We start from the raw sequence: 26,355 nt of genomic DNA, 5'->3' as shown, positions 1-26,355 counted from the left end.
TTTTAAATCATTCTGTACCTCTTTTAATATCACAAAATTGCTTAACAAATAATGGCAATGAAATGATTGGTCAATGAGTAGCAATCACTTTAAATTTAGTTTTATTTATTTCGTAAAGTTTAAAATATTGCGTTAATTATATACCAAAAGTGCATAATACATGTTTATAAATATTACGAGCGAAGTATGTCGTAAAAATCAATGCTATTTTTCTATCGAATCTTATTTTGAAAACAAATTTTGTTATGTTTCATAACTTCTCTCGTAAAAGTTATATTATATATATACGTCTGGTTATAAGTAGCAAAAATTAAAAGACTTAAATATATAGAACTGCTTCGATAAATTATACTATAAAATATTACAGAAATTTGCAATAAAATCCGATCCCACGATAGGTTGGTGAATATATATTGCAGCTCCATCCTACTGTAAGTTCCTGTCATAGCAGGTCAGTCAGTTCCTTGATTTAGAAAGCTTGCCTGATTAATAGTTCAGCAATTAATCTAATGATGGCGCCACGTGTTAGCAGGGCCGTCTTAAGACCTTTCGGGGCCATGGGCTAAGTTATTTCTTAAGACCTTTGCGATCCCCAACGGTCAGCCTTTGTATGTCCGTTGTCTAAATTCAACTACGCAATAATCAAACCAAAGCTTTTAATTTCAAAAGTATAAAATAGTCCTACTGAAAATAATATTTTTACTGACAGTGACTCGCTGTTAGGTTTTAGAAATTGTTGGTACCGCATGATGCGCGATGTGGCGATGAGTCAAATTACTTTAGACGTAACTAAAAGATACATAATATTAAATGAGTATTAATAATATTTAATTAACTAATCCCTTATCCCTAGAGTAGAGGTGGTATGTATTGCCTTTCCGGGGCCCCCAAACTGGCTGGAGGCCCTGGGCTGTAGCCCACTTAGCCCATGCCTTAAGACGGCCGTGCGTGTTAGTCGCCATGACAGAGTGGAATCGGCTTATTCTCTACATGAGGAAAGTGGCATTGTTAACGGTGACGTCGTGTAGATATTAATTGGTGGAAAATCCAGAATATTCAAACATTTAATCCGATTGAATTTATATTGGGTCACTTAACCATCAATCCCAACAGCGGGTAAGCAATCGCCGAGGTATTTAATTGAAATAACTATTCATGAAGTAATTCAGAGTAAAATATCCTTTCTCGGGACATGTGTTTATTTGCGTATATGGAATTTGAAACGTTTTTCGCCAATATAAAAAATGTGATATTAACTTTAAAATATTTATTGACCTACCCAGGCAGAGCAGTGCTCATATAATTCGTTTTTTTTTTGGGTATTAGCTAGGCTAAGAAACAAAGCACCATCCTTAGTCATCTACGCAGGCAGAGCAGTGCTCATATAATTCGTTTATTTTTGGGTATTATCTAGGCTAAGAAACAAAGCAGCATCCTAGGCCAAAGTCATCTACCCAGGCAGAGCAGTGCTCATATAATTCGTTTATTTTTGGGTATTATCTAGGCTAAGAAACAAAGCAGCATCCTAGGCCATAGTCATCTACCCAGGCAGAGCAGTGCTCATATAATTCGTTAATTTTTGGGTATTAGCTAGGCTAAGAAACAAAGCACCATCCTAGGCCTTAGTCATCTAGCGACTTTTAATGCCTTCAATTCGGGTAGCCGGGTTACAATACGTAGGAGGGTGGTGGAAAGCCTTTCATGCCACGCGAGCCAACAACTCCCTACCGTTAAACTCAGCAAGTTTTTATGGAAAGGGGTGAGAAACTTGGAAGGAGCTGTTCCGAGTTTCACCCAGTTCCACAAGCTGGGATCGAACTTGGCTGCTCTTGCTAATCACTCCACCACCCCTCCTATCCGACATTATCCCGTGGTTTCTTTCGGTGAATAAATGTCATCGACAATTGACTGACGGCTCCTTAACGCCACCTAATGTCGTTGTATCAATGTGAAAATGTCTCTTCATTATTTATAATGATCATGACTTATTTAAGTTAAAAAGAACCACCTATGAACTGCATTGCAAAGGATGATAAAATAAGGAAATAAGTAGATTAGTCCATTTTGAAAAGGGATAATAAAGCTAAACCCTAATCAAATTTGAAGAAATTCAAAAACTTACAAATATCTCGTACCAATAGGTTTTCGAGCAAACAAAAAGACGCGAAACTCGGACCAAATAGATCTTCAAGTGAAAACTATATTAAATTAAATAAAATAGCCAGAAATTCCAACGGTAGACCGGTTTCGTTCTATTTGGAACTCATCAGTACCGCGCGGGAAATCTGGCTTGCGACTCTAACACCGAAAAGAGAAACTAAGCCTAAACATTAAAAAATTAAAAACGCGTTGCATAGCAACGAAAAGCTGAATAGGGGGAGAGTGGTGGAGAATAGTATTTACGAAATTTTAAGTTAAATGGAACCACCTATGGACTACATTGCCAAGGATGATAAAATTTGAGAATAAGTAGATTAGTCCATTATGAGCTATTTGTAAGTTTTTAAATTTGTTTAGGGTTTAGCTTTATTATCCCTTTTCATAATGGACTAATCTACTTATTCACTAATTTTATGACTTATTTAAGCTGAAATCTGTAGCATAATATCCTATATTTGAATAATATTAGGCCTATATCACCCTATATATTTAAATTTGGCTACGTTCAGTGAAGCTTAACGGTCTTATACCGTTTTACGTTTGCGTTGATTCCTTTGAGACTTTTTATCCTGTCTTGTTGAACGCTTTTTTACGATTGTTGTAATTTTTATAAAATATCATCTGCTATGTCGTCCGCACCTAGCCTTTCCTCGTGCTGTGACGTCACGATTCCGTTTAACAACGAAGAAACCAGCTGGAAGAGCAGGTTCAAATGTTTTAGCAACGGTTCAGCAACGCTACGTCACACCGGAAATGGAAAAAAGCGTTCAGTAGAAAACCGGTTCCGAAATACTGCAACGTTTAATTTGTTGCCAGCTACTGAACGTAGCCTGTGTGTCCTGTAAAATTCTATTATGAATTTAAATTTTTGGCGCAGTTATAACTAACCTTTTTTAACTATACTTATAAATAAATATCCCAATTTTTATCTTAAACCCTGAAAAATATTTCAAAAAAGGTCAACGTAAATTTGGTCAGTATATGAATGTTAGTTATTTCTCTATTGCAGGTCATAGGACTTGTAGAAAATCAGAGTGACTGGTACCTCGGGAAGCTGTGGAAGAAGCACCGGCCGTGGCCAGCTTTGGTGCGTTTCACGCCTTCGCGAATAATTAACGTGGAAATTGTGGTGTGAATAGCTTTCTTCCCTACAGGGCAGAGGCTTCAACACTGGCGTAATTCTGTTGTATCTGCGTCGTCTCCATAGTTTGACTTGGATGCAGATGTGGAGAATGACAGCCGAGAAGGAGCTCCTGAGCATGTTGTTCACTTCATTAGCTGATCAGGTTTGTCACTTTGACACTCGGCCGTGTTGACGCAAGAAGCATCCGAAGCTTCCGCGCCCTACCTCAGAGCAAAGGTCAAACAAGTCGAGAAACTGGACTTTCGAAAGAAATTTGTTATAAGAACCCTTCAGGCCAGAAGCCAAGGGAAGGTCAAGCTTCCGTTTATACTCTAGAACGTAGTAGAAAAGTCCGATTTGTCATCCCGCTGCGAGGGTATAGTAATATACTTTTGCAGATGGATTTTCTACTATGTTCTAGACTGTCGCGCCGCCAGTAAGTAATGACGGAAGTTTGACCTTCTCTGCTGGGACTATTCTCGCTTTAAAAGATGGGTCGAGATCACACTGTTCATTTAGCAGTTATGTTTTTACTATAACATTTTAGTATATTTTCCAACTATTCATAATTTAATGTCCAGGTCGTTATTTTCGTTTATTCCCATTCGACCGAAATCCCATTCGACCGAATCCCATTCGACCGAAAGAATTTTAAAATGTAGCCCAATTGGCGGGGTGATTTGGTATTTTATTTATAAGGTATTTACTATCGAAGATCCATGTTTAGGTTAGGTTAGAGTTGGTTAAGTTTACTATTTCAGTTTTTACTTTACACATCGTGTTTCGGCAAGAAAAATAGCAATTTGTATCTTTCTTTTTATTAAGACGGAATAAATAATTATTATTGATGTATAAATACCCTCCTTTATTAGCTATCCGCTCCATTGCAAACGACTTCAGTAACTAAATTGAAAACATAGCAAAAGCCAATTTATATAGCAGCGTTCGGTCGAATGGGACACCTCAAAAACCGCCTTCGGTCGAATGGGATTTCGGTCGAATGGGACTAAAGCGTTATTTTGAGGGCACGATTTTAATTTTCAAATTCCATTATGATATTTCCATTATTTGATTATTATTGTTAGTGTGCTAGATTTGAAGAAAAAATTATCGTTATGTACTGGTTTACCGATAATGGAAATCAACCTTACCTATTATATAACAACAAAAACTTCTTTTTTAAACTGTGCGAAAAGCTGCATCATAATTTTGAACTATAGTGTTTAACTTTTCAAAACCTTTATTTAATTTCAGGATATTTTTAATGCAGTATTGAAACAACATCCATATTTAATATATAAATTACCGTGCCAATGGAATGTGCAATTGAGTGATAATACTCTTAGTGAAGTATGTTTGCGCTAATTGTAGCGATACACCATAATTATACTAACGTACTTTCTATTTTTTAGCTTTGTTACACCGAGGTTCAAGATTTAAAAGTATGTAGTTTAATCTTTCACTTGTTACTAGAAATATATAATAATTAATTTTACAATACAGGTTATTCATTGGAATTCTCCTAAGAAACTGAAAGTTAGCAACAAACACGTTGAATTCTTTAGGAACCTTTACCTTACGTTTTTGGAGTATGACGGAAATTTGCTCAGAAGAGAGTTAATTGGATGTAACAATACCAAGTCATCCCACCTCCAAGAAACAGTAATTACTGCAATCGCTTCCTAATAAATTATATTCCAATTAAAATGCTTTTATTTAACTTCTCGCAGCTGAAAGTGACGGACGAAGATGATCCGTGTTACGAGTTTCGCCGCTCGAGAATAGTTCAACATAGAACGCATCTTTACTACATTGAGTATGATTATGAACCGGTAAGGATAAATGGCATCATCGTTTTTTAGCCTCATCCCGTCTAGTCTTAGTGGGGAGAGATGCTGTTATTTTCGATGCTGTCGTTGGCGGTGGTGCTGTAAGGGAATTCAGAGCTGCGCTAGCACCGACTGATGCCCCGCTAAACATTAGATTATCTTCAACGGCGCTTGCTAGAGATTTATTTGAGGTGTCGTTCTATCGGTATTATTACCCTCTATCTAACTATGTCAGTGCCGCTCCGTTTTTAATAATCGAAGATGGGTTTCGACCCCCAAAATAAAAATGCGACTTATTAGGATCCGAAAACTATGTGCAGTAATGTCTTTCCCTTTGAGATATGGCACTGTCAATTTATATCGAAACAAAGGGTCTGGTGTTATACACGGCAATTGACCGTGTAGCCAAGGCTTATAGTGTTTTTAGCCCGACTTGATTCTTCTTTGAGATATGGCATTGTAAATTGATCTTCTGATAGAAGTAAAGTGTCTGGTGTGATAAGCAGCGAGTTCAAGCAAGAAGAAATATATAATTTGAATAAAGATTTTGTTTCAGTCCGAACGATTTGGAATTTCTATCAATTATATATAGATCTTTTGAATTTATGACCCCACCAACCCCACCAACTTTTAGAAATTGCTTCCCGGGGAAAAGACATCGGGACGAGGCTAATATTAGGGCCTGGACGATCTTGTTGTATCTGTAATGTCAATTAATTATTTTGCTTACGCAGAGCCCAGACGGTAACGATGTAACCCTAGTCGCACAACTCTCTATGGACCGCCTACAAATGGTTGAATCTCTCTGCAAGCATTGGGAAGGTAAACCAACCTAAAAAGTCGGTGGTCTCTAACGACCAAATGCTAAAGAGTGTGAATATCAGTCGCTTCGTTTAAGAAGCTTATTTTTTTTTAAGGAATTTATGCGTATATTCCACATGCACAGATTGAAGGCCCCCATAGAGCTGAATGCTATGAAATTTAACCTCCAAGAGCTCAGAACATAGATTGAATTTCAAATATGACCCCGTTAAATAAATTTAAATTACACATTGTTCGAAAAGAAATATAAAATGTTTCTTGTTTCTGTACTTATCACATAATTAAAGTTACTGTCAGCCAAATTTAATAATAGCGCGTAGTAATTTATTGGTTCAATTTTATAATAATATAATATAATATTGGTGGAATGACACGGAGGAAATAAATAAGAATATGGTTAAAAATAAAATACATTTTAGTGTTATATATCTGCATCCGACGGTAGTATAGGAAAAAATGGAGGCGGGGTCACAAGGTACGAGTCCATTTGGCCCAACGATGCAATATGAGAATGGGGTTAAGGTGGCGTCGCACTCCCCCAGCACGATAGCGTTTTGAACGTGCGGTGCCGTTAATCTGCAATACTTAGTTTATGATTCTGTTGGTTCTCTTAATGCCCATTTGGTAGTGCTAAGCCTTAATTAGAATTTAATTTTTATAAATATTCATTTTCGCCCAAAAAAATTGCATTTCGTATCAACGTCAATTCAGTTGGTTTTGGGCGATACGCAGGAAAAGAGCACCATTTTAGAACAGGAATAATAAAAGGCAGATTAAGACAGTGCTTTCTTGTGCACAAACTATTAATTAATTTAGAAACATATGCGTGAAAAATCGCAACCGATCATTTTCAAATGGAACCGGCGGTAGGGCCTGACTACTAGGTACCAAAAGACGAAGTGGGTTCAAGTTACGGGGCTGGCACCTTTTTTCGAAAACCGCTTCTTGACATCGTCGAAAATTGTCATCCCCCGATTGACCAGTTCAACCAATCTTAGTGGGACAATGATGTACCTCGTGTCTATTTATCTTCTAGAATCGTTTAAAAAATTTGGACCAATTTTCAAATAGCTCTTACCTTCCGTCACGTGGCATACCTTCGGCTTCTCAAAATTTGTGATATTGTATCCCCACCCTTAAAATTCAAACAATTCTGTGGTTCTTTAAGCACTATTCACTTTCAAATTCATAAATTCTCCCTCGAAAAATTGTTTTACCTGGGCCCTGGTCCACTCTCGGTAACCATGTAAATTTCACACGGTCACGGTCATAGAAACAGAATAGCAATCATTGTTTTTCTTTTAGAATATTTAATTTTAATTATATTTTAACAATTGATTTATTAACGCCATTTGTACACAGCATTTGAGAATAGCTTTCCTATAGATATTTCACTTATTTCTCCCAGTTCATTTATTTACTCCATGATGAAGCCGCTTTTTAAAAACTTACAACACAATCTATTAAGTAAATATAATGGTCTTATTCTTTTCAGGACCAATCAGTTTGGCTCTCTACATGTCTGATTCCGAAGTTCAGCAATTTCTCAGTTTTACTCTCAATTCTGAAATTCTGCAAAGCAGAAAAAACGTTGGCTATCATATAGTATACCGAGAAGGGGTGTGTTAAACATGGAAATCAATATCGACCATCGAGAGTTACTCACCGATTTTCTTCTTTTTAGCCTTTTTACCCCGTTAACCTTCTTCGGAACGTGGCCCTGCAACAAGTGACCACTCCTTTCGTGTTCCTAACCGACATTGACTTTCTTCCCATGTTCGGTCTTTACGAGTATCTCAAGAAGTCTTTTGGGACTCTTGGTCTAGTCGATTCCAAAAAGGTACTGTTCGATTGCATTGAAATGAATTTGAAAAACTTAAATCTATTTTTCGTACAGGCTCTCATCGTGCCAGCTTTTGAAACACAGCGCTACAGATTAAACTTTCCTAAATCAAAGGCTGAACTACTTTCCATGTTAGATATGGGTACACTTTTTACTTTTAGGTAAATTTCTTTTCTCAGACTATTGCATCAGATGTTCTTATCTACTAGGCGGTTTCTTTTTTACCATTCTCGGACCAAATGTGTACTCTTTTTTACGCTTAAACCTTTTTTCGCCTGTTCTGGACTAAAGAGTGTAAAGTTGTAAACTGATAAAATCGTCTACATATCGAGGAATTCTGCTAAGACCATAGGCAGCCATTTTGGGTTAACCTTTACAACTATTATCTCCTACGGAATTAGAGTAAAATGTCGTCATATGGTTGGTCTTCTTACCATACTCCAAAATTCCAGAATAGGCGAAGATAAACAATCTAATATTAAAACTATAGACTTGGTTTCGCGGCAATATGTGGGCGCTGTCATCTTGTAAAAACTAACAACTAAAGTGTGAGTTGATTTCATATTGTTTGGCATCTGGTAACAATAAGAAAACTACCGTTTAGTTTGGGTTGGTCTTAAGAGCCATCCAGAAGGTCGATTTTTCTACGTCGATAAAGTATTTAAAATATTAAAAAAAATACATTGAGATATTATTAGACAAGTTTAAAGCCTTGTTTCAGAAAATATCATCCCCAAGTATCCAAAAGGGGTTGAAACATATTTTGCTTATTTGTTTGTAATCCCCCTATTGATAGCGACGGTGACCCCGTGATTTGGATTTCGTGTTTCTCAATGGCATTCAACAGCTGACAGTTTTGACAGATCTTACAATATCTGATTTAATCCTAATAGAGGGGTTTTACGAGGGGGAAGCCAAAATGATGTTTGAACCCATTTTTCCAGTTAGGGCTGAACCTGGGGATTTTTAAAACGTGTAAGGATAAATTGTTGGAAATGAAATTCTATACAGAAAAGCTACATTTGCACACCTACAAATTTTCCCTGCACGTTTTTGAGGGCTGGAATATTTCTGGAAAAGTTTGTTTTAAATACTCCACCGATAATTCATATTTTAAATTTTGAAAAACATTTGTATCTGTGTGTTGATTGGAAATGAAATTTCCACCGGGTTCATACCGAACTGGAAAACGTTTAAAACCTGGAAATATTAGGGAATTCGATTGTCGACCGAAAAGTCAGGGAAATTCCCTTTTTTAATAGTAAAAATCAGGAACCTTTTTATAGTACAGAAATTTTTCCCTAATGAGTACAAATTTACATCAATTAGTTTTCTTAAAAGTAATGTATTTACCTTTTTTGCATAAAAATACTATTTGACTTTACTTCACCTTTTCTATGATAATATGGAATCAATTTAGTTAAATGGAAATCATGACATAAGCTACTCTGTAAATCTTAGTTTTAATTGTGGTTATCTCGCACCTGGAAATATCCGTGGGAAAACCTCGAAATATCATGGAAATCGGCTTGCCATTAGTTGTTTGAACCCTGTTCCAAAATCATCGCCTAAAATAATTGCTAAGTGAGCGAGAATGGCGGCGCAAATGTTTTGGCGTGAATCAAAGTATATAGATTGAAAAGCGTTTCACGTCCCGAATTGGTTAAGAACTGCTGATGTAACACAAAATGTTAATTGTTTTCTTAATAGGTATCATGTTTGGACCCGTGGCCATGCTCCCACCAATTATGCTAAGTGGCGAACCGCTACAACGCCATATCGTGTTCAGTGGGAACCAGACTTCGAACCATATATTGTAGTTCGCAGAGATGTCCCTGAATATGACGCCAGATTCGTCGGTTTCGGGTGGAACAAAGTTTCGCACATTATGGAATTATATGCTCAAGGGTAATAATACTACATTTAATTAATTGTCATAAATATTAAATATAACGTTTTCTATTAGGTACGAATTCATAGTTTTACCAAATGGGTTCGCAGTCCACATGCCACATGCTCCTAGTTTTGACATTGCCAAGTTTCGTTCCAGCTATCAATACCGAAAGTATATAAAAGTTTTGATATTTATTTTAATTAGAAGGTGAATTAAGACTGATTCTCAGATTAAACGTCTTAATGATGTCTATACTTCCTTGTAACGCGTTTATTATTGTGGCCTTTACGAGGTTTAAAGTTAACAACGTTCCAAATGCTTTAGTTATTTTTCTTTATTTAGAATATCGTTACACGAGTTTAAAAACAGAAACACTAAGAATGTATTTATTGCTAGCTACTTTGGAAGAATGACTCTGTTGAGACTACTTTTAGCGTTGTTCTCAATCCCCTCATGCTCGAAGAATTAACAAATCAGCTCCAATATCCCAATGGTTCCCTCAAATGACGTTTTTCGACGTGACTGAAGCACACGTCAGTGGCGTTTTTTCCCCCTTTCTTCTCGGGGAAAACTCGAGCATGATGCCCACGCATAGTCTCAAGTTCTCATCATAGTTATTTTCCTTTAATATATATCGATTCTTGCACTAACTTTATCGTAAATCAGTTATAGCGTTGGATAACGCTTTTCGTTGTATATTTTATTCCATAATATTGGCAATACAGTTTGTGATATTAAGATAATAGAAATGAGTTATAATGGCAAATAATTTTAAATCCATAAAATCATTCTTTAACAGCGGAAAACTTATATTCATTCGAAAATTAGTTATTGTATAGCTTGAAAAATTATTTCCATTACAAAATCATTATGTTATGTCCCACTGAGTCATGAAAAAAGTCGTTATTTAAATATTTTTAAATGAATTGATGGTAATTTATTGATTACAATTGTATGCCATATTTATCACTTAACATTTTGTACCATAACGTTATTTACAACTTTAGAAATCCGGAATTGTATTACATTAAATACTGAGAATCAGTTTTAATCCCTTTCTGCACATAGACTTTGTTTAGGGCCATTGTTTCTCTTTCCCATCTGAGCACTGATTTTGGTTAATTCTTCCAATCATCGTGCGTCTTTTAAATGTAATGGTGGAAAAATGAATCATTATTTTAAATATGCACATATGAGCTGTGAAACTAGCTCATTTATCTAAAGTGAATTGAATATATTGAATAGTTGTGTTAACGTTACATTTATAGCTATTTTTAAAATAAAAATATAATAATAAATTGATATCCTGGCTGGCGATTTAGAAAATACCAAACCAAACGAGGAAATATTCCTCTAACTATATCCACAATCACACTAGAGTTTCAAACCCAGTTTAAGTCGGTTTGAATGGCAGTTTAGACCAATAAAAATATAAGAAACTCGCAATGAAAACTGGTTTTAAACGATAGTGTGAATGCTGCTTAGGTGCGAAGAAAATATATAACAAACAACCTTGAAATCCGTTTTCGACGTCATGGTTGGTTAACAATAGCGTCGACCACGTGTGGGCGCGGAACAAAGTCTATAATTTTCGGCAAACGTTAAAATAATTACATAAATTTAAACGATTTCTTTTCAGATGTTTGAAAATTTTAAAAAGTGAATTTGTGACGGACCTTTCGAAGCGTTACGGGGGCCGCCAATTTTCGGCTGGTGATCGAAAGAAAAAGAGGTAGCCGGAGAATTATCAGTTCGTGTGTTTGAGTGCGTTTCTTTTGTTTACTTATCTGTACTAAAATAACTTGTACATAATATTTGTATAAAAAACAAGAGTATGCGAGTTTTATAGCGCTTTTAGCTAGGAAAGCAGGGTAACACGGCCGCTCTTAAAAAGTCATACGTAAAAAAACGCTTATATTTCGCAAAGGTTACCAATATAACTATTTTAAACAGAGTTTACAAATAAAAAATATTGAATGTACATATTTTCCGTGTGACGGCTATTGCCTCTACCGAGAAACCACTCTGTGAATACGTACTCGGACTTTTACCACAAAATATCACGACTTGGAGAAAAATTGTGTGAACATGAATCATTATTTTAGTATAGATTATGTCTACGTACAATCTGTGTTTTCTTTAAATTTCTCACTTTTTTATTTTATTTTATTTGCAATTTTGCTTATCCCTTAATGATGTTTTAACCTATTTATGTAATTTCAATAGAAAATCTAATAATTAAATTCAGTTATATCATTTTCAAATTTAGTTCAACCAATGTGCTCTGTTACATTAATAGTCTTAATAAGATTAAACTAATTTTTGGTACATATAAATTCAAGATGTGTTTTGAATAAAGACATTGACTGACTTGGCGTTTTTTTTAATATATGGAAATTGTAATGTTTTAACGACCTAAGTTGGTACTGAATGATCTCGGATAGCAGTGAAGTTTATTTATGTAAATACCGTTAGAGAAAGACGGTTGACAATCGTTATTGGAGATAGCCTTACGAAAATAACGTGTTCCAAAATCAATTTTTAAATTAACTAAATTCAAGACGCGTCACGCATGTAGTTTAAATCCAATTTTGTTTTGATCAATAATTGGGATAAAATCGGAATCAACCGAAATTTGACACATGATAATTGGATCAAATATAAGTATAACACATTTCGGATTGTAGTTTTGATCAAAATTTAATTTGTTTCTGTGGGTTCTGTCCAATGTTGGACATAATTTTGCAATCAAATGAATCACCTTGACTTTTTCACTAGCTATTTTATATTGGCAGGTCCGTCACCAGCTTTAAAATGTAGGTGGGCCCTGGTAGGGCACATGTCTAGCCAGTGCCGTATTTAGACATTTGCGACAGGTGCGGCCGCACAGGACCCAGAAGACAAGGGGGCCCATAAACGAACTTAAAAACAAATGTGTAAAATTATTTTTTCGAAGCTGTGGTGGCGTCGAGATTATTTGGAAATAAGTAGGCCCCTCATTTTTATAATTCTTAAAGCTTAATATGGCGAGTTACCGTCTACATTTAAAATTTCTTTGTTAATTAGAAAAAATTTAATTTATTTTAAGGGACTCAAATGACAAATTAAGCCGTCACTGTAAATAAACTCCTCCACTTAGGGCATATAGTAGCAGGAAATGGAGCTAAATGTTTTGAGACATAATTTAAAATTCAAACTTTGTCAAATATTTAAAAGGGAATATAAGCTCAACGCGTTATTTATTGAAGATGCCTTACACATTTTGCAAGAATTCACGGAGTAGCGCCAAAATGTCTAGACCCATACGAGGAAGCGAGCAATGATGTAAATGTTGGTGTTCCAATTTGAAATTTTGAATATGGATCTAAAAGTCAGGTAATTTGAAATTTTGAATATGTATCTAAATGTCAGAGAATTATAAAAATTAATATAAATGTTAGGCAATTCAATGTTGTTTACAATATGGAATTTGTACCTGTTTTCTGTTGAACAGAAAATATATGGGCAACACTCGGTTCGCTTTGTAATTCCCATTCTCCCTTTGGCGTGTCTTACTCGTTTTGCTCTGTAAGGGAGATAGACACTATGGTACGATACCGGGCTATTTATCTCCTTGTAGGCTGGATATACCATTAGCAAAATAAGCACGTGCCTATGGTATCAAGGTAAGGGTGGAAATCCAAATTTTCCATGAGTCATATTCAGCAAACCTACCACACCATAGCAACCGATTTCAGTCACACAATCGCTTATGGATGGGATAGGATGTGCTTAACCAGGCAGTCGGAGTCCAGCACTTGTTACCCTGAAGGGTCGTTGCACACTGCGAGATGCGCTACCCGTGGTCACTTGGTTATACTCCCCACCATCGACTTTGGTCAACTTAGAACTGCTAATTTGCTTCGGCTCAGGGCAACTGGGGTCATCCTTTCGAATGAGGTGCTGTGACCCTTGCTTTCCCACCTTTTGGGCTCAGTCGCTGAGTTGCGGCTCTAGCTGTGTGCCGAAACTTTCACTTCTGGGGGTTGACTGCCGCCATCTTGTAGGCTTAGGGGGGGTCTGTGGTGAATCTTCAAGCATCCTTAATGTGATGGCTGTGTACAAAGTGACGGGTGGTATTTGGAATTGCTCCCCCTTTTGTAGGGTTCGTTGGCTAGCGTCAGTGGTACGACGGTCAGCAGTAGGGTTCTCCCGCTGCGCGTATTTGTTGGTCACCAGCGGGGCTGTGGACGCTATGTCAGGGCATTATGACGCGACTACCGATGATATAGTATGATTGAATTCCCGGATGTTCCGGTATATACATTCTTACCCCCTATTGAAGTCGCGCCATTTGAAGACCTCTTGATCGGTTATTTAAGGCACCCCTTAGATTCCCAGATTTAGATCGTGTGACTTTGAACAACGCCATTACATTCGCGACGTAGAACTTTCTTCACCGAATGCCTCAATATAGAATTGAATCAGGCCTTAGGATAGAAAAAAATCTTATCAAGGCTTAGCTATTTTAAAGTTAAACTAATTCCATTTTTAATATGATACCGCGTCGATATGGAAAATCATTGTGTGTAAACTAAAGAAATTTTTTAAAATAAGCAAAGATAGTATTTCAAAAATCTTTGCGATTGAAGTGTACGGAGTAAAAAAAATTGTCCTTTAGATAAAGTGAGGGTAAAACCTCTCCTTAGAGGCGTAAGGACTAGAAGTTATCCTTATTTGGCTCATATTTCAAGATGACCGCCTTGATGAAAATTAAATTTTAAATTTGGCGGTTATAGCAAATTGATGTCATGAAGACCTTAAAGGTGATTTTCAGTGAAAAAGAATAATAAGAAATGAATATCATAATTAATTAATCAATTAATTTTAAAGGTATTTGTTCTCGTAAATAAAGGTATAGTGTAATTGACATGACATACATTTGTTGTAGTACATGTATCTCCTTTGAGATTATCGAAATTTAAGAATTTCGTTATGCCCAATCTTCATTTTCATAATTTATTTTATTGTTTTTAAATCTTAGATAATTAAGCCTTTTTTCAAAATTAATATCTTACTAACCTTCGAATTTGATCATTTCAATTTATCATGATTTTGTGGTTAAGCCTTGTCCCGCGTGATCAAGCTACGTACGTCTTCTATGAAGAATTTCGGAGATATATTCGACAAGCATCATTGGTTAGGATTAGATCACATGGTCCAGTTTTGAGTTTTCTCCTCACGGATCACTAGGACCATTCCCCTTAAGGACAATGATTGTAGAATACGATTTTTCGCTAAATAGTGGAATTGTCCTTAGCTTATCCTTAAGAGCGAAATAAGGATATCTATTTAATTAAGGAATCCTTATTTTTAAGGAGAGTTGTAAAATTGGGCGTCTGAACGTCGAATTATGTAGATAGCTGAGGTAGTAAGGCTGTGCGAGTACTTGATCATCATCAACATCGAGTACCCGACATTTTTTTAGGCCAGGTACCCAAACTCGTAACTCGATTATGAAAAATGCAACACTCGTCGATTATCGAGTATCGAAAATTTAAATTAATCGGGTATTCGAATACTTGAATAAGCCACCTTGCGGAATTCGTCGGGTTATTATTTTTCCCATCATGTTCGGATACTCGACTATTCGACGAGTATTTAACTATTTGGTGTTTGCACTAATTTCAACGCGACGCTCTCTGATATCACTATATTAGAATAGGTTTGTTATTGAAAGAGACGGAAAAGGGAAGGGATTGAAACAATGATTGAACGCTAAAAATCGTTTAACCATCCATTCCAAGACCTTGAGAGAAAGTACAGTTAAGTTTTAGTTTTGGTTTTGAGCGTCACTTTAACACTTTGATAAAATACGCAAAAAAGTAGATTAGTCCATAATTAAAAGGGATAATATATCTAAATCCTAAACAAATTTGAAGAAATTAAAAAACTTACTAATAACTCGTACCCATACTATTCTCCACCACACTCCCCCCTTTTCGGCTTTCCGTTGCTATGCAACGCGTTTTGAAATTTTTAATGTTTAGGCTTAGTTTCTCTTTTCGATATAACAGTCGCCAGCCAGGGGCCCTATTCTGAGACAGTCGTTAGCGTTGCGACTATAATACCAACCACTTTATCAACCACTTCTCCGTACCGACATTTTCCTACCGACAAAAATTTTGCAATTCTAAGCATCGACTTACAGAAAGTTGCTAAGAGGAAAGTCGGTAACGTAGAATTACCACCGAGTTTTTAGGGGGATTTACTGTAGGAGTTTTTGTGTCACGTGAAGTTGGCGGAGCCAATAGATGAACGGAATTTGATCGCTTTTTCACAATATGTAGAAGCAGACGGCAAGTAGTTTAACACAGTTTTTGCGTTAGCCTTGTGTTATCGAAATTTCGTGAATTAAAATCTTGGTTTATTATAATAAAATAAAATGGGACCAAAGCGCTCACCAAAAGTAACGGAGAGACAACTTGTTATTATGTTGGAGTACATGGAGGCCCACCAAGAATTGGTTATTGGAAAATTTAGTGCTACGTTTACCAGAGCAAAGTCGCAAAAATTGTGGGAGGCTTTAACACTTATGTTAAATAGTGATGGAGTTGGACCAACTAAAGATGTTGCTGGCTGGAAGAGAGTACGTATGAAATGACAAATGAAATATTTGAAAATCAATTCATAAAATATTTCTACTGTGCTGTTAAAGAAATGGATAGAATGGAAGTCTGACACTAAAGCAAAAGCCGGTCAAGCAAAGAAAAAACCCACTGGAGGTGGACCACGACCCAAATACATAGACTTGAGCGAGATAGAAAGCTGGTTGATGGTCCTTATTGGCCCAATTTGTATTGAAGGGGACCCCCAAGTTGAAGAAGCAGGCTTTAACCTAGTTAATAGCGAGTTACAATTATTTTTATACTTAAACACAAATGTTACTTCTACCATTTTTTACAGATATCAAGACCAAATCAAGCTAGGCCTCTTGGGCTAAGCGCCGCAGCAGGATCACCCGTAACACATTCCTCAGTGTCTGATATTCAATCAGTGGAATCTCTATTAACAGTCGCACAAATGGAAACTTTAATAGCCTCTCCCTTGTTTAAGCAACCCCAAATACCTTTAGCTAATAGCTCTTCACAATTTTTAGACCAAGCACCTCATCATCTACAGACTTTGTTGGGTCTATTGGTGAAATGTTTTTTTCAGTACACGAAAATAGTTCTATTGAAATAAGTTCCCATTCGGAACAAACCGCAAATGGTAAGGAAGTTTAATTTTTGTTTCGTTGTCAGCATGTTTTTTTTTTTTTCATTTTATAGAGGCTTCAAGTACTGACAAAAGCTCTACTAATAAGCGATTGTCAACGTTAACTGAGGAGCAAAGGCCAAAAAAGAAAAGTAAATTTTCTAGGCTTTTCTTTAAAAAAATACAAATGTTTCCTTTATATCTAGCACGAAATGACCATTATGCGAAGGCCACTGACACCCTTAAACAGTTTGAGGAGGAACAATCCAATTGCTTCGTGAAATTGCAAATGGGGTAAATAGAATTGCGGATGCAGTTTGTAAATGTTTAGCAACAGCTTTTCCACCAAAAGAAAAGTAGGTAATCCATTGCTTTTGATCAAAACCATTTTTGTTATTTTTATTTGTTGTTTAAAATAACATGTATTTTGTTCATTAAAATCAATAACTATTACTTCAATTAGTTTTATTTAATTTAAAGCTGATTAATATATAATGAATATATTTATAATAAGAAATTAAATATGGGATTTATTTCATTTTGTATATATAAAGAATCTTAGATTAATGAATGACATCAAGTGGTATTCCAAACTTCTAGTGTCATTAAATAAATAAATGAAAATAAAATAGAAATAGTTTAAATACTAAACAAAGTTTCTTAATATTTTATTTTCATTTAATGTGGTCTTGAAAATCTTGTGACAATTAAATTTCCGAGTGACGTGACCTGGTGCTAGCCAATTTTCATTTGGTCTTGGCACATAGTTGGGAACATCCACAACTGCGGTCCTCAGTCTTCGATCTTGCCTTTGTTGTTGACGTCTATTGCCATTTTCTAAGCCGATGTCATCAGCACTCTCACTCTCTGTGTCAGAGAACTCGTCGTCTTCTGCAGTGTGGTTGGCATCTCGACGCAAATTATGCAAAGTGCAACATGCATAAAGTCTCCTTGCTGCAGCTGTTGGGTGGTAGCGTTCGATGTTGTAGTAGGCAACGGAAGACTTGTTTAAGAACTCCTATGCAACGCTCAATAAGGCAACGAGTCTTAGTGTGAGCTTCTGTGTATCTTTCTTCTGGGGATCCTTCGGGAGTTTCTACTACGGGAGTCAATAGCCACGGTCTTAAAGGATATCCACTGTCTCCTGAAAATCGAATATTACATAGAAAAATAATCATTCTAAGAATTAAGACTTTTGATTTTACCAATTAGCCAGGAATTTTTTCTTCCATTTAAATAGGATTGCTCAAGATATGTTGACACCTGTGACATTTTAAAAATGTGTGAATCATGAGCAGACCCTGGGAATTTGGCATTTACATTTAAAATATTGAGGTTGTGATCACAAATCTGTTGGATTAAATTATTGATAATTATTCCATTATGCAAAATGAAATCCTTATCCTATTACCAGTTGTACATTGATGGAATGAAAACCCTTCCTATTAACATATAAATGTTCCCTATATTCTGCATCTGTTGTTGGTGGGGCAACAATGGCAATATGGGTTCCGTCCACTGCACCAATCACTCCGGGAAATCCAGCAACTTGACTAAATCTACAGAAATTTCAACAAGTTTTCAATTTGTATTTGTATAATACCATAAGCCTATCAACCCTAAGTTTGAAACGCGCGGGCGAAAAAGAAACAATCAGGCGAAAGTATCGGCACCTGGTAGAGATAAATTGAAGCTTCTTCCTTCCCCCTTTCTCTCTCTACGCACCTCTCTTACCAAAGCAGCTGGCATCATGCATTGCGAGTAGCGTTACGTTTGTCTTTTCCGCCACCGGGTGGACTTAGCGCTGTACTTTCGACAGACTTAGGGTTGATAGGCTTGCCTTTCGATTCAAACTTATGGTTGATAGGCTTATGATAATACCAATTTATTTAACTTACCCCACTTTATTTTGCGATTCCTCTTCATCTGTTTTTGGGAATTTTATGCTTTGGTGCATTACAAAATCCACAATAGCCCGGCTTACATTAGCGACGCATCGACTAACTGTCGACTGACTTACTGCAAGAAATAAATCTTGAGCAACAGCTAGTTGATATGAGCCAACCGCGTAAAAACGCAAAGCAATTAGAATCTTAAAAAATAAAGCTTGAAATATTTTAAATAAATTAAGAAAAAGAGGTTATATTTAAACAATACCTTAATATCAGCAGGTAGCGCCAACGCATTATTCCCGGTAAGGCGGTCCGTCAATCTCTCGCAGAGATCATAAACTAAGTCTTTTTTCACCCGAAAAAGGCGTTTAAATCTAAAATCACAAAGCTCAAAAGCTTGAGCTCTGTCTCTAATTACCCGTTGACGACGTAAGTCACGTCGAAATAAATTATTTTCATCAGCTTCGGCAGCTAAAATTAACATATTAATCCTCAACATGTTCGCAGCCATTTTGAAATTGAAGATTTTCCGTGGCTAAAGCCTCTAAAGACTGCTCTACCCCAGTCTTTACGATAGCGACTATTTTCAGTGGTTATTACCGACTATTTTTCGATCCGACTGCCTTAGAATTACAACAATTCCTTTAACGACGATTTTTTGCGATACCGACGATTTTCGGTGGTTAAAATTCTTAACGACCGCCTCAGAATCGAGTCCCAGATTTCCCGCACGGTACTGATGAGTTCCAAATATAATGAAACCGGTCTACCGTTGGAATTTCTGGCTATTTTATTTAGTTTTTATGTAGTTTATTACTCGAAGATCTATTTGATGCGAGATTCGCTCGAAGACCTATCGGTACGAGTTATTAGTAAGTTTTTTAATTTTTTCAAATTTGTTTAGGATTTAGATATATTATCCTTTTTAATTATGGACTAATCTACTTTTTCGCGTATTTTATCATCCTTCTCACAGTCCATAGGTGGTCTCTTCTAACTTAACTTGAACACTTTGACTTTTCTTCTCCTTGAGTTCGGACGGCGGTTTGGTGGTTTCGGCGCCGTTAGGCTTAGGTTACTTAGGTATCAATTTAGTAGTTTAAATGTTTAATACAGTTAATCAGTCAACTTGTCTATTAATTATTAAGTTTTAAATCGTTAATATTTCTACTGATATAGACTAGTACTGATATTTGATAATAAACGCATTTGTTAATTACGTACTTGGAGCGTGCCGTTTTCTTTACTTCTCGATTACCCGGAAAAAACCTCGATCGAGTATTCGAACGTTTTTCTTAAAGGAAAAGTCCAACTTGGGTAAAACTTGGGTCTATTTGAAAGATCATGTTTAAATATACTCAAAAATATCAATCGTAAAATTGTATCTTTTTTTAATGACGAGAAATTAATTTTTAAACGAGCGAAATTTACCGCCAAGCGAGCTGCCATTTTCTTTCGCCTTCCCTCCGCAGACCGCGCGCGGAGCAAGCGCGCGCGGGGAACAGAGCGCTGTTAAAGCCTGTTATAGCGCGAACAGCGCGTGATTAAAGTCCTAAAACGTCACCCCGAAACAAAAAATGGCAGCTCGCTTGGCGGTAAATTTCGCTCGTTTAAAAATTAATTTATCGTCATTAAAAAAAGATACAATTTTACGACTGATATTTTTGAGTTTATTTAAACATGATCTTTCAAATAGACCCAAGTTTTACCCAACCTGGACTTTTCCTTTAACTACTTGACAAATCGAATAACGAATTTTTTGGTTTAATCGAGTGCTGGATTACCCGACTCGATACTCGACGAAAACAATTTCCGATACTCGGTACCCGACTCGATTCCCTAAAACCACTACTTGCACAGCCCTATAAGGTAGCCTACATGAAGAGAGTATTTTTCTAAATAAATAGCAATAGTTAAACTTTCCTAACAGCATCGAGACGGACGTTCCAATAATTTAGGGCTCTACTAGTAGTTGTTTTAGCTGATCGAGTCGGGTATCGAATATTCAAAATTTTTCATCGAGTAGCGGAGTCGGGTTATCGAGTACTCGATTAAGGGGTAAAATTCCGTATTTGTGTAACTGACGAGGAGTGTACCCGAGGTGTTAATCACCGATTTTGATGAAACTCGGGGGGTATGTAGACCTTGGGGTAACATGAATTTTCACCATGGGAAAAGTTACGCTGGGCTTCCGTTTTGCCATGGCAACCGAAAATGTTTTTGAAAACTTAAAACAAAAATCTACATTTAAAAAAGCAGGGGATTTTCTCGGTGAAAATTTTTCGAAAAATCAAAAAAAAATTCAAATCTTAACTAAAATGCTAAATTTGAACTATTTTGGGTGAAATTCATCAAGTTTGGGTTAACTTCATCCAAAATTGGGTAAAATTGAGAAAATTTCAATGAATTTGATAAATAAAGGAATATTTGCAAAAATTTACCTAAATAGGATATTGTCAAATAATTTTTTATTAAATCGACGAAAATTGGAAAAAAAACGAAGATGTTAAAAATTGGTTAAAATCATGTTAAACCAACTAATATGGTCTAAAATGGGGTAAAATGAAAATAAAATTGTAAAACCGCCAAAAATTTATACAATTGAATCCATTTGGGGTGAAGTAAGGTACACAGACACACGAGATTTTCGACCAAGTGTTATATTTATTTGATACCTTGGGCGATGAGGAATATTTGGGTGCAAGAATTATGCGGCGAAAATTTATATTCGCGGAGATATTTAACTTTAAAAATTTAGATTTTTCAATGGATGTTTACTAAAAATTCCTGATTTCGAATTTTTAGATAACGTAGAACACCTGACGGTTGGACGATACTAGGTGCGTTTGGCTAGGTACTGTCCTCTCGGTCGCGTTATAGACGGCCCATCGCTTTTTTTAGTATGGGGTTGGGGTGGCGCCGCGCGCCCCCAGCGCTCGAGCGAGCGAGTGCGCGGCGCCGTCAGGCGCCAATAAGGGGAACGCTTGATATTCGTCGTCGTGTGTTCTGAGGCAGTGCCATTTATTCTATGTTCCATTCATTTGGTTTTACTTTTTTCATTGGTTTTACTGCACTGAAAACCACTTGAATATTTCGGAAATAAAATATATATAAAATAAAAAACGTGTGTCTGTGTACCAAATTTTTGCCTTAAGCTTCGAGAAACAGTAATTTCTAGAGAACATTTTTCATCCGATAGTCTTCATTTTTTTTAAGGAATAGTATTAAATGGCTTAGTTTTATTTTGCTTCTGATTTAAAAATTAATTTTATTGTTTTTTTACATTTGTATAAGGAAGGTTATTTAATTGTTTAATAGTTTAGTTCGAAATTTATTTTGTTGTATAAAAATTTAATAACTATGTAAGTTTTGTAATTTATATGTTAACTGCTAATACTTGCAGAGTTCGTGTTATTACAATCAAATTGTACACTTGTTGCTGGATTTTTTCCATTATCTTGTATTTTAATGTTTTGAATAAAATTTTAATATCAAGTTTGGCTTTTTAAATTGTTTGTTCAGAATACGATATCCAATGAACGTCCTAGTTTCATCCCTATTGAGCCATGATTGAACCAAATTAAAGGCCTAAAGACATCTCTAGGTTTAATAGAAAGACACCCAGGGGACGACCGCCGTAATCGCCGTTGGACGTCCGAAAACTCGTCCCCGGGACGTACTATGGCTATAGACAAACCGGACATTTGGACGTCCTTTAACGTCCAACCGACGTCAACCCCGGATTTTGGGATGTCCTACGGACGAAGGCACGATCCGATTGTGACGTCTATCGGATGTCCATAGGACGTGTTTGTGTTTGCTGGGTAATCCTAAATATGTAATAAAAAGGATAGCGAGGCTATCTTATTCTCTATAGATTTACTTATCATTCACCTTTCTAACTCTATCGGTTGGGAAGCTATGGTCATCAATGCGATATCAGAAGCCAGAAAATTTTCGATTTCAGATAACAAATATCGAACGATAAATTTGAATTTCTATTCGAATATTGACGTCAAACTTGGTCGAGAAACGCTGAAATCAATTTCAGTCTTTTGAAAAAATCTTCACTAAAGCAAAAAAACTATTACTAAAAGTCAACTCGAAAATAACCTACTACTTAGTATGGCGTTAAAATTATTCTAAGTCCATAAATTGACTCTCAATTATTGACGTCTACGATCATTTTCGTACGTTTGGCAACGCTGCATAGTTGATAAATAAAAGAGTAACTGCCATCCGAACTCCGGCAGACGAAACACCAACAGGCAAACAACGTGACGTATGAGGTTGTTTCCAGCAATCGCGGTCATTGAAAGGGAAGAGTCTTCCAATCTCTGAAAAAACCTGGTGGGGTCCCAGCGAAGCTTTAGCTTAATTAAATTATTACGATTGAAAAAAAACAAAATTTCGGACGAGTATAGCCCATTCTATAAAATCCAAGACTATTCGACCAAAATTGTGGGGCTAGCAACTCTATCTATTCTTTGGTTTCAAAATCATTTGCTTATTTTCGGTCTGTGTGTGGGTCAGAAATATTTCTAGACTTTATTCTCGAAACCGAGCGCAGTATTGACAGATAAATAATTATATTTCCTTTGAAAATCTTATAGAGAGTAGTTGACCACAGTAGAAAATAGTAACCCAGGAGGAAGCTTAATCGAGCTCTAGGGTATTTGAATTATCATTTTTTTAACCGATAATCGACGGGTAATTACAATTTTATCATAGTTTGGGTTCGGTTGCCCGATATAATCAAATGTCTTGTACTCGAGTAGCACCATGGATCAATGTCCTCGTAATTTCAAAAACGAGTTCACGGGCATTTAATAACACGCAATCCCCGATGTGTTAAGAGTCTCGAGAAAAATCTTATGCGAGACAAACCCCCAACATTTTGGATTCCAAGTGTAAAACTCGCGAGGACGAACGAAGGCTGCATATTCCGTTATTCTACTAACGTTTTCCTCTCTGTCCCAAATAGAGGGACAGCCAATGTCCAAATTTTCAGACCCCAGTGATAAAAATTGAAACATTAACTTATCGGCGGCGGTGGCTGCTACGTACCAGGTGGAAATAGTATACACATCGATATAATGGGAATGCGTGTGTAAACGTTCCCGTTAGATTTTCAGTTTAATAATCTTTAGAAATTTCGGCCTGCGGGGGAAAATCAAGGCTCCTCTCAAAAATACAGTCGACGTTCTTGGCTACGTTTAGTAACACCTAATGTATAAATGAGCCACGTAACGTATAAACTTATACACTAAACTTTTGGTTTATAAGACTGGTATCTTAGTTTTGTGACGGATAAAAATGATATCCTAATATAAAACGTCATTGTTTTCTACCTTTGGTTTTCAACCTTACTTGGAAAAATAAATTCAAATTTATTCTTATACGTTAAGAAAATAAACATTCATTAAAAAGATATGTTATTGAAATATATTTATCGAAAATAATTTATATGAAATATGATTTAAAAAATATAAAAACGTTGAGAAATAACATTGGGTGTGTTCAGTAACAGTTATCGGAAAAAATCGATGAGCTCCATTGCTGTTCGATTTGTTTGGAAATTTAGTTAAATTAATATTTACATAATCTAATTAATTAACTTGCTAATGATGTTTTGGGAACATTTTATGATATTGATCTCGAAAACCAAATTGTATTTTAAAAGAAACTATTAGTATCGCAATGAGCTAGTCCATCGAAAATGTCATTCAACGACCAGTAATAGAAAAAAAGAAGCACCTTTTGTCGGTGACTCGGATGAGAAACCGATGAGCAGGGCCGTCATAAAGCATGGGCTAAATGAGCTTTCATACAGCCTCTACTCTACGGATAAGGGTTTAGTTGGTTAATATTATGTATCTTTTAGTTACGTCTAAAGTAATTAGACTCATCGCCACATCGCGTATCATACGGTACCAACAATTTCTAAGCCTAACAGCGAGTAAAAATCTTATTTTCAGTAGGCCTTTGTTATACTTTTGAAATTAAACGTTTTGGGTGGTTATTGTGTAGTTGAATTTAGACAACGGACATACAAAGGCTGACCGTTAGGGATCGCAAAGGTCTTAAGAAATAATTTAGCCCAGGGCCCCAAAAGGTCTTAAGACGGGTCTGCCGATGAGTAGGGTTACCTCAAACCGGATTCAAAGGAAAATTAGTGTTAAGAAATAAGGTGGTGTAAGGGTTTACTAACCGGGGTTATCGATGACAGTTACTCAACGTACATACAATCCATCCAATTTTTTAAGTATATATTGCATGTTAAATTAAAGCTAGAAACAAATTCTTGATCACCCTGTTCATTAACATAATAAGCGCACTATAACAACCTAACAGATTTTTTTTAAGAAAATAAGGGCTGGCTCAACCACCCTGTGTATTAAGAATAATATCACAACTACCCCCAAGAGTAACCCACTCTCATAGAGTGGAAGGCTGTCAGTGAAACTTGTTAACACTTTTCGTACGCAACGGCTTGTTTTTGAGGCCTGATATAAACAAGTTGGCCTTAAGTTGATGTACAATATCTGGATAAAAAAGTAAGTTTATACTATAAAAAATGTAAAAAAAAACAATATCGCTCCTCGGACTATATTTATTCACGCCTCGAAAACAAGTTGGCTCGTTAGGATTACTGTTTCATGCGCTTTCATAGGGCCTTCCACTCTATGCGAGTGTGTTACTCTATGAATTACCTCGACCTTTAAAATAATAAGTGCACAAATTCGTTACAACCTAAGATTTATATTTTCACAATAATAAATCCATTACAAAGCTTTCGGAATCACACTGTTCGTTAATTAGGCAATATTTCAATAACCGTGTACATGAACGTAATGAGCGCCCTCTAAACCTAAAAGTAATTTAAACCAATAGAGGCTCAACCACCATCTACATTAAGAACAAGATCGAATTCAATCACCTCTGAATTTCTCGCGCTAGGGAGCTCAGAAATTGGGCACAATCTATCCCTCACACCGTTATAGAAAAACCGAAAATGGTCCATCAATTGATAGATAATATCCTGCTTTTAAGGATTTTAGAGCTTCTACCCTGTGTAAAAATCATTTAAACTCATTGCTCCGTAATACCATAAAATAACTCACTCGCATAGAGTGGAAGTCCCTATGGAAGCGCATGAAACATCAATCCTAAGTAGCCAACTTGTTTTCGAGGCGTGAATAAATATAGACCGATCAGCGATGGTGTTTTTTTACATTTTTTGTAGTATCACGGCCAACTTTGATCACGCGCTGTTCGCGCTACAGCGGCCAACACATTCGTCGAAATTCCGCGAGCAAGGATTTCCGCCCTATAAACTGTAGGAGTTCAGCGCCACGCTCGGTTCTTATATTGACTTCAATGTAAAAACTATTCTAAAAATAATAATCCGCTAGGGGCGCTCACGTCATACACATCTTTTGCTCATAGGTTAACACAGAAACGTCAACGAATGAGATGGCCGCTGTAGCGTGAGAGATCAAAGTTGGCCGTGTTAGTATAAACTTACTTTTTTAACCAGATATTGTACAGTAACT

At 36.2% G+C, this 26,355-nt stretch overlaps 1 protein-coding gene across 1 annotated transcript in view; it reads left to right on the top strand.

Moving 5' to 3' along the window:
- LOC149946011 (xylosyl- and glucuronyltransferase LARGE2s-like) overlaps window positions 1-12,042 on the top strand; it is a 233,683-nt gene extending 221,641 nt beyond the window's left edge. The window contains exons 9-21 of the mRNA XM_090171873.1: window positions 3,170-3,247; window positions 3,315-3,446; window positions 4,538-4,633; window positions 4,696-4,725; window positions 4,787-4,945; window positions 5,014-5,115; window positions 5,847-5,934; window positions 7,430-7,554; window positions 7,619-7,774; window positions 7,832-7,938; window positions 9,488-9,685; window positions 9,744-9,842; window positions 11,311-12,042. Coding sequence (XP_090027999.1) covers window positions 3,170-3,247; window positions 3,315-3,446; window positions 4,538-4,633; window positions 4,696-4,725; window positions 4,787-4,945; window positions 5,014-5,115; window positions 5,847-5,934; window positions 7,430-7,554; window positions 7,619-7,774; window positions 7,832-7,938; window positions 9,488-9,685; window positions 9,744-9,842; window positions 11,311-11,407 — 1,467 coding nt within the window. The 3' untranslated portion in view covers window positions 11,408-12,042. The remainder of the gene's footprint in view (window positions 1-3,169; window positions 3,248-3,314; window positions 3,447-4,537; window positions 4,634-4,695; window positions 4,726-4,786; window positions 4,946-5,013; window positions 5,116-5,846; window positions 5,935-7,429; window positions 7,555-7,618; window positions 7,775-7,831; window positions 7,939-9,487; window positions 9,686-9,743; window positions 9,843-11,310) is intronic.
- Window positions 12,043-26,355: the final 14,313 nt, after the last annotated feature.

Source organism: Leiobunum rupestre, chromosome 4 (genome assembly GCF_980474605.1).
Source record: "Leiobunum rupestre chromosome 4, qqLeiRupe1.1.hap1, whole genome shotgun sequence".
Taxonomy (NCBI): domain Eukaryota; kingdom Metazoa; phylum Arthropoda; class Arachnida; order Opiliones; family Sclerosomatidae; genus Leiobunum; species Leiobunum rupestre.
This window is presented reverse-complemented; position numbering and strand designations above follow the sequence as displayed.